The sequence below is a fragment of the Gorilla gorilla genome, chromosome 21, assembly GCF_029281585.2.
Source record: "Gorilla gorilla gorilla isolate KB3781 chromosome 21, NHGRI_mGorGor1-v2.1_pri, whole genome shotgun sequence".
Lineage (NCBI taxonomy): Eukaryota > Metazoa > Chordata > Mammalia > Primates > Hominidae > Gorilla > Gorilla gorilla.
In genome coordinates, this window is record NC_073245.2 from 44,616,401 (window position 1) to 44,629,652 (window position 13,252).

Consider the following 13,252-nt stretch of genomic DNA (forward strand, 5'->3'; position numbering starts at 1 on the left):
GGTTCACGCCATTCTCCTGCCTCAGCCTCCTGAGTAGCTGGGGCTATAGGCGCCCGCCACCACGCCCGGCTAATTTTTTTGTATTTTTAATAGAGACGGGGTTTCACTGTGTTCGCCAGGATGGTCTCCATCTCCTGACCTCGTGATCCTCCCGCCTCGACCTCCCACAAGTGCTGGGATTACAGGCGTGAGCCACTGCATCCGGCCAGTTGTTGGTTTTCTTTTCTGTGCCAGATTGAGTGATATATGGTGGTACTAAGAGCACTGGAATAGGAGTCAAGGACTGAGGTACAGCATAGCACCTCATGTATTACTTGGTATCTCCACTTGTCTCTAACACTGAAGAGGTATAATTGGTTGTTTAAAAACTGTGGGTGTAAAACGCTAGTATCCCATGAAATGGAACTGCAGAATATAAATGGATGACTCTGAAACTGCTTTTGAAACAACCATGAGGGCTCAGTTTCTCCATCTCTCGTGGGCTCCACCATCACTGTCTGACATCCTGATCTCCTAAGGCATCTTTCCTCCATCCCAGAGCTCTGTTGAAAATCTCTTGGGTTAAAAACCAGTACAGACCTTCTGATACTCACATTCTAGCCTTTTTAGATTGTTGTGTGTGAAGAGTAAGTCAGCTGTGGATATTTTTCTTTCCTATTTTGTGATGCATTTGGTATTTACTGGAGGCTGCCTGTTTTGTTGCAAACCTTGTTCCACTGTGTACTGTAGGAGGTCTGCTCGGAAAGCCTAGTTAGTAGAGCAGTACCATTTGCTTTGGTCAATTGTAGCAGCAGTCTGTTTTTTTTTTTTTTTTTTTTTTTTTTGAGACAGAGTCTTGCTGTGTTGCTCAGGCTGGAGTGCAGTGGTGCGATCTTTGCTCAGTGCAACCTCCGCCTCCTGGTTCAAGCGATTCTCCTGCCTCGGCCTCCCAAGTGGGATTGCAGGTGTGTGCCACCATGCCCGGCTAATTTTGTATTTTTAATAGAGATGGGGTTTCACCCCCAGGCTGGTCTTAAACTCCTAACCTCAAGTGATCCACTTGCTTCAGCCTCCCAAAGTGCTAGGATTACAGGTGTGAGCCACCGTGCCTGGCCAGCAATCTGGTTTTGAAGGAGGCTTTGACCCCTCATTTGGTAAAAGGTTCCTTCTTTGACTAATTCCCAAAGGACATCTCGATCTGTCTTCAAAAGAAGGGGTATTCCATTGTCAGTATTCCTAGCTAGCTCTGGGAGAAGAGAGAACTTGATTGTTTTCAGGGCCCTGGTCAGAGTCTGGTTTTATGCCCAAGAGATGAACTGCCTTTTGTCCTTCTACCTCCTGAAGTTCAGAGCCCTGTGAAAATGAAGTGGTAAAGGTCAAGTAGCAGTAGTTTGAAAAGCACCAGCACTGGGACGATTTTGTGGTAGCCTAGCGGAGTGGGCAGGTTGCTTACTTCAGAGGTGCTAAAGATGTATTTTTTTTGAACAAGAAGGTTATAAATGTTTCTATTAAGTTTGATTTTAAAGCATGAGGGTTCTGGGAAAATGAGAAGATTGTACATACTCTAGGCTTCCTTGGGACTGTATTTGAAAAAAAAAAACTTTGCTTTGGGTCAGCCAGTATGAAAACTGCATTTGATCTCAATCCTTCAGATCAGGCTTTTGGGGAGAGTTAGTTGAAGAATTTGTTTAGTCTAAGAAAGTTGCTTCTAGCTTAGCTAAATCTGGAAGAAAAGATGGAACCTGATGTTTGAGTGCTAACTGTATTCCAGACAGACGTTATACTCCTTATATTGGTCCTTTTGAAGCATAAATATGTTTCCAAGTCCTATAATAATGAGGAAATTGCCTGTGAGAGTTTAAGTAAATTGTACAAAGTAACACTTTTGGTTGAGAGATTTGTTTTTAATACAGAGAGGACGGGTTAGGAACTTTGAAGCTTCAACTAAATGAGTCAGTTCTCAAATGTTTGAGAAGCATGCTCAAGGTTCTGGAGGAATAGCTTAATTTGTACATCGTGAGAGGAGTAGGGAGCAAAAATATGTATAATTTCTTCTGAATGATGCTGTCTTTTTTGGTGCAGTGTTGCTAAATGGGCTTTGCTTGTATGATACTTCTTAAACGCATTAGCTAATTATTTTGTTTTAGTCTTCTTTTTTGAAATACAGATGACTCTTCGAGCTGGTTTTCTTTGGAAAGTTATCTGTCCTGACAATTCTACTTCTAAAACTTCAACTTTTTTTTTTTTTAGTCTTCATTTCCATTGCCACCACCCTATCCTAAATTATCCTCTTATGCTGGATACTGAAATAGCTTCTGCCTGGTCTACTTACTTTCACTTCGCCCCCTTAAGATCCAGTGCTTTGCTCCTTTTAATCCAGTGGCCAGAGGGATTTTTTTAAAAACATAATTTGATTATGACAGATCTATGTTTGATACTTATCCGTGGTTTCCCATGGCAGTTGCAGAAAAATCCAAACCTTGTTTGGCCACACTGCCCTTCTTTCAGTAATTTGAATTCCTTAAGCTTTTTCCAGTTTCAGGATTTCCCATTTTGAACTCTTTCTCCTCCACTTTTTCCTGGCCACAGGTTTCAAGAGCTGACAACTTACCTCAGTTCTTAGGAGGATCCTTCGTTTATCTCTAAATTGGATTTTCCTGTGTCCAAACCTTACTTGTTATCACACGTTTATAATTATTTGGGTGATTGTTTGATGTGTCTCTCCTGACTGGGCCTTAGGGGCGGAGAATCTGTATTATTTTGTTCTTGTTTATATCCCTAGGAGCTCTTATGGTAGGTATTCAATAAATGTTTGTTGAATAAAGGCAGTGGAAAAACACATAGAAGAGGTGCTGTGGCAGCAGTTCTCAGTGCCAACAGTTGAATTGGTTTACAATAGTAATTTTTAGTGTCAACAAGGAGATGTGTAATATGGAATGTTTATTAGCAAGATCTTTTTCTCATGGAATGGAATGTTTGAAAACCTCCAAAGTGTAAGTTTTTTTTTTCTCAAAAGAAAAAAGTCACATTTGGGGTTACTTTTTTTTTTTTGAGACAGAGTTCTGTTGCCCAAGCTGGAGTGCAGTGGCATGATCCCGGCTCACTGCAACCTCCACCTCCCGAGTTTAAGTAATTCTCATGCCTTAGCCACTGGAATAGCTGGGATTACAGGTGTGTGCCACCATGCCCAGCTGTTTTTTGTATAATTATTAGAGATGGGGTTTCGCCATGTTGACCAGGCTGGTCTCAAGCTCCTAGCCTCAAGTGATCTGCCAGCCTTGGCCTCCCAAAGTGCTGGGATTACAGATGAGAGCCACCGTGCCCGGCCCAGTGTTACTTCTGAAATCAAAATCAAATGCCATATTGATTCCTGATCTTTTGTGTATGACCTCTCTCTCTCTTTTTTTTTTTTTTTTTTTTTTTTTTTTTTTTTGCTACTTCTCCCCGAAAGTTTTTAGGATCTTTTTTTCCACGATTATGTACCTTGATGTGGGTCTTTTCTCACCCTTTGTGCTATTAGGTCTAGCAACTCATGTGTCTCAGGTCTGGGAAATGATTTTACAGTTTTTCCAGCTGATGTGTAACTAGCCGTTTGTTCTGATACTGTCAGTATTTAACTTTATGTTAGAAACATTTCATAATGCAAATGAAAAATTTAAGCCAGGTGCAGTGGCTCATGCACTTTGAGAGGCTGAGGTGGGAGGAACACTTGAGGTCAGGAGTTCAAAACCAGCCTGGCCAACATGGTGAAACCCCTTCTACTAAAAAAACAGAAAAACAAAAATTAACTGGGCATGGTTGTGCACCCCCGTAATCCCAGTTACTCAGGAGGCTGAGGTACGAGAATCACTGGAACTGGGAGACAGGTTTCAGTGAGCCGAGACTGTGCGACTGTACTCCAGCCTGGGTAACAGAGCAAGACCCTGTCTCAAAATATAAATAAAATACATAAAAATTTAATATTATGTATATAATATCCAGCCCAGGCTTTTCCATTTGTCATGCCCTGTTTCTTTCACATCATAGCCTTACTCAGATGCCTGCTGATCCTTGATTGAGGTGTGATGCTTGAGAGTCAGGCTCTTAAATACTACTGGCGAATTCAGTGCATTGTGGTTTTGTGACTTCACTTGTCTCTTACAGAAGTGGGGAAGTGGTTTTTACTTCGATGCATGGTTCTGAAGTAGAGATGTCTATCTCCTGATGCACACTTTAAATAATCCCAATGTTTTCCACTCCATACTCCATCCTTGTCTGGTTTAAGCTCTTAGCCTGTCTGCAGTTCAGGGGATGAATCTGCTTGGTTCTTTTCAGCATCTCCCTCTGCAACACTTAGATCTCATCTTCCTTTGCTTTGCTAACTATTCTCTTTGCTTCTCCATTTGTTTCTCTGTCATTGATGACTTCCAAGTTGTATCCCCATCCTGGATATTCCTTTTTGAACGTCAGACTCATATATTCAGTTACCTCCTCAGTATCTCTATTCGGATATCTAATGGCATCTCAAAATTAACATGTGCAAAACCAACCTGTTCCACCCTTGTGTTGGCTGTATAAATTAGAGGGAACTCCATTTTTTAAGTTGCTTAAATCAGAAACCTGGGAGTCATCAATCTTGGAGTCTGTCCCTTTGCTCTTGTGGCACATGTAATCACGAATAAATCCTGTTGGCTCTACCTTCAGAATATATCTCATTTTATCACTCCCTCTGCCACCAGAGTGGTTTAAGCCACCTTCATCTCTTAGGTTATTTTAGTAGCTTCCTAACTGGTCTCCTTCCTTCCATTCTTGCCACCTTCCTCAACACCGAAGATATATTTTATTTATTTATTTATTTATTTTGAGACAGAGTCTTGCTCTGTCGCCCCAGCTGGAATGCGGTGGCTTGATCTTGGCTCACTGCAACCTCTGTCTTCCAGGCTTAAGCAATTCTCCTGCCTCAGCCTCCCGAGCAGCTGGGGCTGCAGGCATGCACCACCATGCCCGGCTAATTTTTGTATTTTTTAGTAGAGATGGAGTTTCACCATGTTGGCCAGGCTGGTCTCGAACTCCTGACCTCAGGTCATCTGCCCGCCTCAGCCTCCCAAAGTGTTGGGATTACAGGCGTCAGCTGCCATGCTTGGCCAAATTTTTTATTCCTTTGGGTAAAGGGATGTATCTTATTTCCTTTAATTTGGTAATGTAGTGAGTTATGTTAATAGATTCTTTTTTTTCCAGTGCTCAAGCATCCTTGCATTCCTAGGATAAATGGTACTTCAACATGATTTTCCTTTTAAATATACATTGCTGGATTTAGGTTATAAATTATTGAGAATTTTTGCATCTGTATTTACAAGTGTTACATTCTAATTTCAGGCCTTTTCCAGTTTTATTATCAAAACAAACGGTGCTGTTTTTCCTCTCTTGATTCTCAGTAGTAGTCTCTTTAACATAGTGATTATTCATTCTTTTTGGTAGATCATGCCTATAAGACCTGGGCATGTATGTTTTTATTGGGGGAATATATTGTTTTTACTTTCCTTGTTATGAAATATATAATTTATTTTAAAATATGTATATACAGAGTTTGTGTTCCTTTAAAGAATAATAGCTAAAAATAAATCGCACGCCCCCACATCCAACCATTGTCAAACAAAACATCTTTTACCCTCTATTTTATTTATTTATTTTCCCCCACCCCTCTAGAGTATACACCCTTTTGGAGCCTCTGAGCATTTTCCTTTCCCTCACTGCTTTAGATAACCTCTATTCAGATTTTCATATTAATGATTCTTTTGCTTTTAACCCACATGTGTTACTGAAGTTTAAGTCCTAAATAATAATTTTTCCTGCTTTAAAATATATTTTTATGTCAATGAAATCATACTGGTGGATGTATTTTCTCTGATTTGCTGCTTTTGCCTCTCATTTCTGAGCTTGATCTATGTTGGTGCATTTATAGAAATACTTCATATTTTCTGCTGTGTACCATCTTATGCTATCAACGTGCCATATGATTTACCTGTTCTTAGCATGTATTTGGGTTGTTTCTGGTTCTTGCTGTAACAAACAGCTGCATTTAGTGCTTGTGTATGTGTCTCCTGATGCATGTGTGCATTCACTTCTCTGGGGTGTATATGTTGCTGGGAATGGGACTGAGTATTGTGAGTGTATAATAGTATCTTGTTTTTGTTTTTTTTCCCTCTCAGTTTATGGCATAATTTACATACAGTAAAATTTACTGCCGCCCCCCTGCCCCGCCTTTTTCTTTTTTTGAAACAGAGTCTCGCTCTGTTGCCCAGGCTGGAGTGCAGTGGCACAATCTCGGCTCACTGCAACCTTTACTTTCTGGGTTCAAGCGATTCTCCTGCCTCAGCCTCACAAGTAGTTGGGATTACAGGTGCCTGCCAGGCTGATTTTTGCATTTTCAGTAGAGATAGGGTTTCACCATGTTGGCCAGGCTGGTCTCAAACTCCTGACCTCAAGTGATCCACCCACCTTGGCCTCCCCAAGTGTTGCGATTATAGGTATGAGCCACCACACCCAGCCAAATTCACCCTTTTTAGTGTACAAGTATACAGCTTTGTGAGAGTTTGATTTCTTTAGTTCAAATTTGTTTTAAAGTTATATTTGGTATTTTAACAGTGCTATTTAAATATATGCCATATATGGCTTGAATGCAATTATCCTAGTACAGATGGTCCTTGACTTATGATGTTTTTGTGTCCCTGTAAACCCACCGTAAGTTGAAAATATTAAGTTGAAAATGCATTTAATATGAATAACCTGCTGTAAATCCTAATTTAGCCTACCTTAAATGCGCTTAGAACACTTAAATTAGTTTACAGTGGGCAAATCATCAAACACAAAGCCTATTTTATAATAAAGTGTTGAATATCTTATTTATTGAATACTAAAGTGAAAAACAATAGTTGTATGAGTAGTCAGAGTATGGCTTCTCTTCAATGCATATCACTTTCATATACCATCGTAAACTCAAAAAATCATAAGTCAGGGTATGCTGTATATTTTATTGGTGCTAACATACTTCTTCCATTTTAAAATACAGGAAATTCACCTTTTTTTGTGTATAGTCTTGTAAGTTTTGACAGATCTATATACAGATATGTAATCCCCACCCATGATTCTTTTTTAACTTAAAAAAATATATTTTTGAGACAGCCTCACTGTCACCCAGGCTGGAATGCAGTGGCATGATCGTAGCTCACTGCAGCCTCAAACTCCTGGCCTTAAGTGATCCTCCTGCCTCAGCCTCCCAAAGTGCTGGGATTACAGGAATGAGCCAGTGTGCCCTGCCACCACCATAATTAAGATCCAGAACAGTTTCATCATCCCAGAAACTTTCCCTGTATCCTTTTGTAGTCAGCTTCTTTTTTCACCCCCAGCTCCTGGTGACCACTGATTTGTTCTCTGTCCTTGCAGTACTGTCTTTTCCAGAATGCCATATAAATTGAATCCTACATTATATAACACTTTGAGTCTGGCGTCTTTTACTTAGTGTGAAGTATTTGAGATTTATTTGTCTTGTGATGTGTATTAGCAATTTATTTCTTTTTTCTTTTTTTTCTTTTTGGAGACAAGGTCTTGCTCTGTCACCCAGGCTGAAGTGCAGTGGCACGATCATAGTTCACTGCAGGCTTAAACTCAAGCAATCCTCCCATTTCAGCCTCCTGAGTAGCTGGGACTGCAGGTGCACACCACCATGTTCAGCTAATTTTTTTTTTTTTTTCTTGGTAGAGACAGGATCTCACTCTGTTGCCCAGGCTGATTTCAAACTCCTGGCCTCAAGGAATCCTCCCACCTATGCCTCTCAAAGTGCTGGGATTACAGGTGTGAACCATTACAGTTGGCTAGCAGTTTATTTCTGTATATTGCAGGATAGTATCTCATTGTATAGATGTACCACATTTTGCCTATTCATTCTTCAGTTGATAGACATTTGGACTGCTTCCTCCTTTTGGCTGCTGTGAGTAATGCTGCTGTGAATAAATATTTGTAAGTTTCTATGTGGACATACAGTTTCATTATTCTTGGGTAGATAAACCTTGGAGTAATTGCTGGGTTGGGTGGTAATTTCTGTTTAAATTTTAAAGAAATAGCTAAGCTGTTTTCCAAAGTGGCTTCACCATCTTAAATTCAAGTTTTTGTTTTCGTTGTATTTGAGGCAGAGCTTTACTCTCTTGCCCAGGCTGGAGTGCAATGGCAAGATTATATTATAGCTCACTGCAGCCTCGATCTTCCAGGCTCAAGCGATCCTCTCACCTCAGCCTCCCAGGTAGCTGAGAGTACAGGTGTGTGTTACCATGCCTGGCTAAGTTTTGATTTTTAGTAGAGATGAGGTCTGGCTATGTTTCCCAGGCTGGTCTTGAACTTCTGAGCTCAAGCAGTCCTCCTGCCTTGGCCTCCCAAAGTGCTGGGATTGCAGGTGTGAGCCACCAAGCCCAGCCAAGGTTTTTGTGTTTTAGTAAAATTTCTGCTCTCCCTGGCAATATTTTTTTCTGAAATTTACTTTGATATTGATATAGTCACTCCAGTTCTTTTCAGTGCTTAGTTTTTGCATGGTATATTTTTTCCATCCTTTTGTGTTATACTGTCTGTTTCATTATATTTGTAGTTGGACCTTGATTTTTTTTTTTTTCCTAATTCTTTTACTTGGGATGCTTGGACCATGTGTATTTAATTATTGATATGGTTGGGTTAAGTCCACCATCTAGCTATTTGTTATTTATTTATTTTTAGAGCCAAGGTCTTGCTGTGTCACCCAGGCTGGGGTGCCAGTGGCATGATCATGGCTCACTGAAGCCTCTAACTTCTGGGCTCAAGCAGTCATCTCACTGCAGTCTCCCGAGAAGCTGGGATTACAGGCGTGTGCCACCAAGCCTAGCTGATTTTTTTTTTTTTTTTTTTTTTTTTGAGATGGAGTTTTGCTCTTGTTGCCCACTCTGGAGTGCAGTGGCTCAATCTTGGCTCACCGCAGCCTCTGCCTTCTGGGTTCAAGCAGTTCTCCTGCCTCAGTCTCCCGAGTAGCTGAGATTACAGGTGCCCGCCACCATGCCCAGCTAATTCTGTATTTTTAGTAGAGATGGGGTTTCACTATGTTGGCCAGGCTGGTCTTGAACTCTTGACCTCGTGATCTGCCCGCCTCGGCCTCCCAAAGTGTTGGAAGGCCGAGGCGGGCAGATCATGCCTGTGCTGGGAGGCTGAGGCAGGTAGCCACTGCTCCCAGCCCTAAAATCTTTCCTCTTTTCTAAGATAGACATTTAATGCACACACACATTTTGATATGCTATGTTTTAATTTTCATTCAGCTTAAAATATCTACTTTTTCTTTTGATTTATTCTTTAACTTACCGATTATTTAGAAGTGTGATATTATATTTTGGGAATAAAAATCCAGAGATCTTTCTGTTACTGATTTTTGATTTAATTCCATTGTGGTAAGAGAACATACCTTGTATGATTTGAATCCTTTTAAATTGATTGAGACTTGTTTTATGGATCAGAATAAGGTGTCTTGATAAAGGTTCCACGGGCACTTGAAAAGAATGTGTGTTCTACTGTTGTTAGGTAGAGCATTCTATTAATGTTGATTGGCTTGTTGATTGATAATGTTCAAGTCTTCTGTATTCTTACCGATTTCCTATTCTATCAGTTATAGACAGAGGGTGTTAAAGTCTCAATTCTGTTTCGCTTGTTGATTGATAATGTTCAAGTCTTCTGTATTCTTACCGATTTTCTGTTCTATCAATTATAGAGAGAGGTGTTAAAATCTCAATTCTGTTTGTTTTTGGTTTGAAATTTACTTGTAAGGTACATAAGCATTTATGATTGTCATCGTCTTGATGAATTGGTCTCTGTCATTTTGAAATGACAGAACTTACTTTGTCTCATAATATAGCTACTCGTGCTTTTCATTTGATTAGTGTTTGGCATATATTTTTATATTTTAAAAAAACTTATCACCTGTGTCTTTATGTTTAAAGTGGTTTTTTTTTCCAGGCATCATGTGTTTGGGATCTTGCTTTTATCCAGTTTGATAGTGTTTGCCTTTTAATTGGAGTTTGTAGACTATTTATGTTTAATGTGATTACTGATTTTTTTTGAGATGGAGTCTCGCTCTGTCGCCCAGGCTGCAGTGCAGTGGCACGATCTCAGCTCACTCCAACCTCCGTTTGCTGGGTTCAAGTCATTCTCTTGCCTCAGCCTCCCAAGTAGCTGGGACTGCAGGCACCTGACACCACGCCCGGCTAATTTTTGTATTTTTAGTAGAGATGGGGTTTCACCATATTGGCCAGGCTGGTCTCAAACTACTGACCTTGTGATCCGCCCACCTCAGCCTCCCAAAGTGCTGGGATTACAGGTGTGAGCCACTGCGGCTGGATGTTTACTGATTTTTTAGAGTTTAAACAACCATCTTTTCTATTTGTCCGATGTGATGTTTTTTTTGTTTTTGTTTTTTTAAGATGGACTGTCACTCTGTCGTCTAGGCTGGAGTGCAGTGGTGCAATCTCAACTCACTGTAACCTTTGCCTCCTGGGTTCAAGCAGTTTTCCTGTCTCAGCCTCCCAAGTAGCTGGGATTACAGGTGTGTGCCACCACACCTGGCAATTTTTTTTTTTTTTTTTTTTGGTTTGAGACAGAGTCTCACACTGTCACCTGGGCTGGAGGGCAGTGGTGCGATCTCAACTCACTGCAATCTCCGCCTCCTGGGTTCAAGCGATTCTCCTGCCTCAGCCTCCCAAGTAGCTGGGATTACAGGCGCCCATCACCACACCCAGCTAATGTTTTGTATTTTTAGTAGAGACAGGGTTTCACTATATTGGCCAGGCTGGTCTCAAATTCCTGACCTTGTGATCTGCCCGCCTCGGCCTCCCAAAGTGCTGGGATTACAGGCGTGAGCCACCGCGCCTGGCCTAATTTTTGTATTTTTAGTAGAGATGGGGTTTCGCCATGTTGGCCAAGCAGGTCTCGAATTCCTGACCTCAAGTGATCCCTGCCCTCGGCCTCCCAAAGTGCTGGGATTACAGGAGTGAGCTACGCCATGCCTGGCCTGGATTGAGGATTTTTTAGTGGTTCATTTTTAAGTCCTTTCTTGGCTCATTAGTACTTTGTTATTTTAGTGGCTGCTTTAGTGTTTATTGAGTTCAACTTGTGAAACTCAGTCTTTAAATTATACCACTTCACCTATATTACAAGAACCTTATTTTCCTTACACTTTCCTTTTTCTCCTTACACTTCATTTTCCTTTCAGACTTTGTGCTGTGTTTGTCATACACTTCTACATATGTTGTAAACTCCACAATTACATTATTATTTTTCATTTAAGTAGTCAATTTTTTTAAAACAATTTTTTTTTTTTTTTGAGATGGAGTCTCACTCGGTTGCCCAGGCTAGAGTGCAGTGGTGCAATCTTGGCTTACTGCAGCCTCTGCCTCCTGGGTTCAAGTGATTCTCATGCCTCAGCCTCCTGAGTAGCTGGGATTACAGGTGCGCCCCATCATGCCTGGCTGATTTTTGTATTATTAGTAGAGATGGGGTTTTGCCACGTTGGCCCAGCAGGTCTCGAACTCCTGAGCTCCAGTGATCCGACTGTCTTGGCCTCCCAAAGTGCTGGGATTACAGGCATGAGCCACCATGCCTGGCCTAAAAAGATTTTAAAAGTAAGAAAAAATGTCTTTTACTTTATATGTTTTCCATTTCTGGTGTTCTTTATTGCCTATGAGCGGTTCCAGATTCTCATCTGCCAGATTTTCTTCAGTTTTTTCTCGTCAGTTCAGATTTTCTTTCTGCCAGAGGACTTCCTTTAATGTGTTTCTTGTAGTGTAGGTCTGCTGGTGATATCTTTAAGCTTTGGTGTGTTTGAAAAAGTACTTCCTCTTGTTTTTAGAAAGATATATTCCTTTGATACAGAATTCTAGGTTGACAGGTTTTTTTCATTGTGTACTTTAAAGATGTTGCTCCACTGTCTCTAGCTTGCATTATTTCTCCTGTAAAATCTGTTGTTATTTTAATCTTTGTTCTTCAGTGAGCAAATTTATCTTTTTTGCCTTTTTTGGTTAATTTTTAAGATTTTCTTTTTATCACTGCTTTTTCAGCAATGTGTTTATTATATACTTTGTTGTAGTTTGCGTCATATTTCTTGTGTTTGAATTCTCTTGAGCTTCATGGATGAAATTTACATATTCAGCTACTATTTCTTGAAATATTTTTCTTTTGTACTTCCCCACCGCATCTGGAGTCTGTAATTACATGTGTATTTGGCTGCTTGAAGTAGTCATACAGCTCACTGATGCACTGTTATGTTTTTTAGTCATTTGATTCTCTTTGTTTTGGGTAGTTTCTACTGATCTTCATTTCACTAGTCTTTATCTTTCCCATGTTAAATCTGTTACTCTTATCCGGAATTATACCTTTTATCTTTAAAAATTCAGTTTTTTTTTTTTTTTTTTTTTTCTTTTTTTTTGAGACGGAGTCTCATTCTGTCACCCAGGCTGAAGTGCAGTGGCATGATCTTGGCTCACTGCAACCTCTGCTTCCCAGGTTCAAGCGATTATCCTGCCTCAGCCTCCCAAGTAGCTGTGATTACAGGCGTGCATCACCATGTCTGGCTAGTTTTTGTATTTTTAGTAGAGACAGGGCTTCACCATGTTTGCCAGGCTGGTCTCAAACCCCTGACTTCAGGTGATCCACCTGCCTCAGCCTCCTAGAGTGCTGGGATTACAGGAATGAGCGACCACACCTGGTTTGCTTCTTAAAAAACGTCTTACATTTCTCTGCTTAACGTGCTCAATGTTGAACATGTGAAATATAATAACTTTTCATAATCTCTTCTGATTCAGTCTCTATATCATCTTTGGGTCTGTTTTTATGTATTCTATTTTTCTTGTCATTATGGGTCAGATTTCCCAGTTCTTTGCAATCCTAATAAATTCTGTTTAGATGAAAGACATTGTGAATTTCACTTTGGGTTGTGGATATTTTTGTATTCATGTTGGTATTTTTGAGATTTGTTCTGGAGTGCAGATGAGTTAGCTGGAAACTAATTCTTTTGAGGCTTGCTTTTTAGCTTTGTTAGGTGGGGCTTATCCTTTCTGTGTTTATTTTTGTAAGGGTATACAGATATGTTTTCTTATTTCCCTCTTTATTTATTCTTATTTAATCTGTAACAATCTTTTTCCTTATATTCATAACATTCTTAGTTAGGGAGTAATTACCTCTTCCCTAACTGTTGCATTAGCTTCTTAATTGGCACTCTAGTTCCCAGACTTTTTCT

General features: G+C 40.2%; 1 protein-coding gene and 1 long non-coding RNA gene across 11 annotated transcripts in view; one reads left to right on the forward strand and one right to left on the reverse strand.

The window, feature by feature from the left end:
* The window catches only part of LOC109024366 (uncharacterized), a 29,590-nt gene extending 20,080 nt beyond the window's left edge, over positions 1 to 9,510 (reverse strand). The window contains exon 1 of the long non-coding RNA XR_002003870.2: positions 9,431 to 9,510. This is a non-coding gene — a long non-coding RNA (uncharacterized lncRNA). The remainder of the gene's footprint in view (positions 1 to 9,430) is intronic.
* The window catches only part of ASXL1 (ASXL transcriptional regulator 1), an 80,897-nt gene that overhangs the window by 25,301 nt on the left and 42,344 nt on the right, over positions 1 to 13,252 (forward strand). For 4 of the 10 annotated variants that reach the window (XM_063702095.1, XM_063702098.1, XM_063702097.1 and 1 more), the window contains exon 4: positions 7,717 to 7,809. The exons of the other annotated variants lie outside the window; for them this stretch is intronic. In XM_063702095.1, the coding sequence (XP_063558165.1) occupies positions 7,717 to 7,809 (93 nt within the window). The remainder of the gene's footprint in view (positions 1 to 7,716; positions 7,810 to 13,252) is intronic. 10 annotated transcript variants of the gene reach the window in all.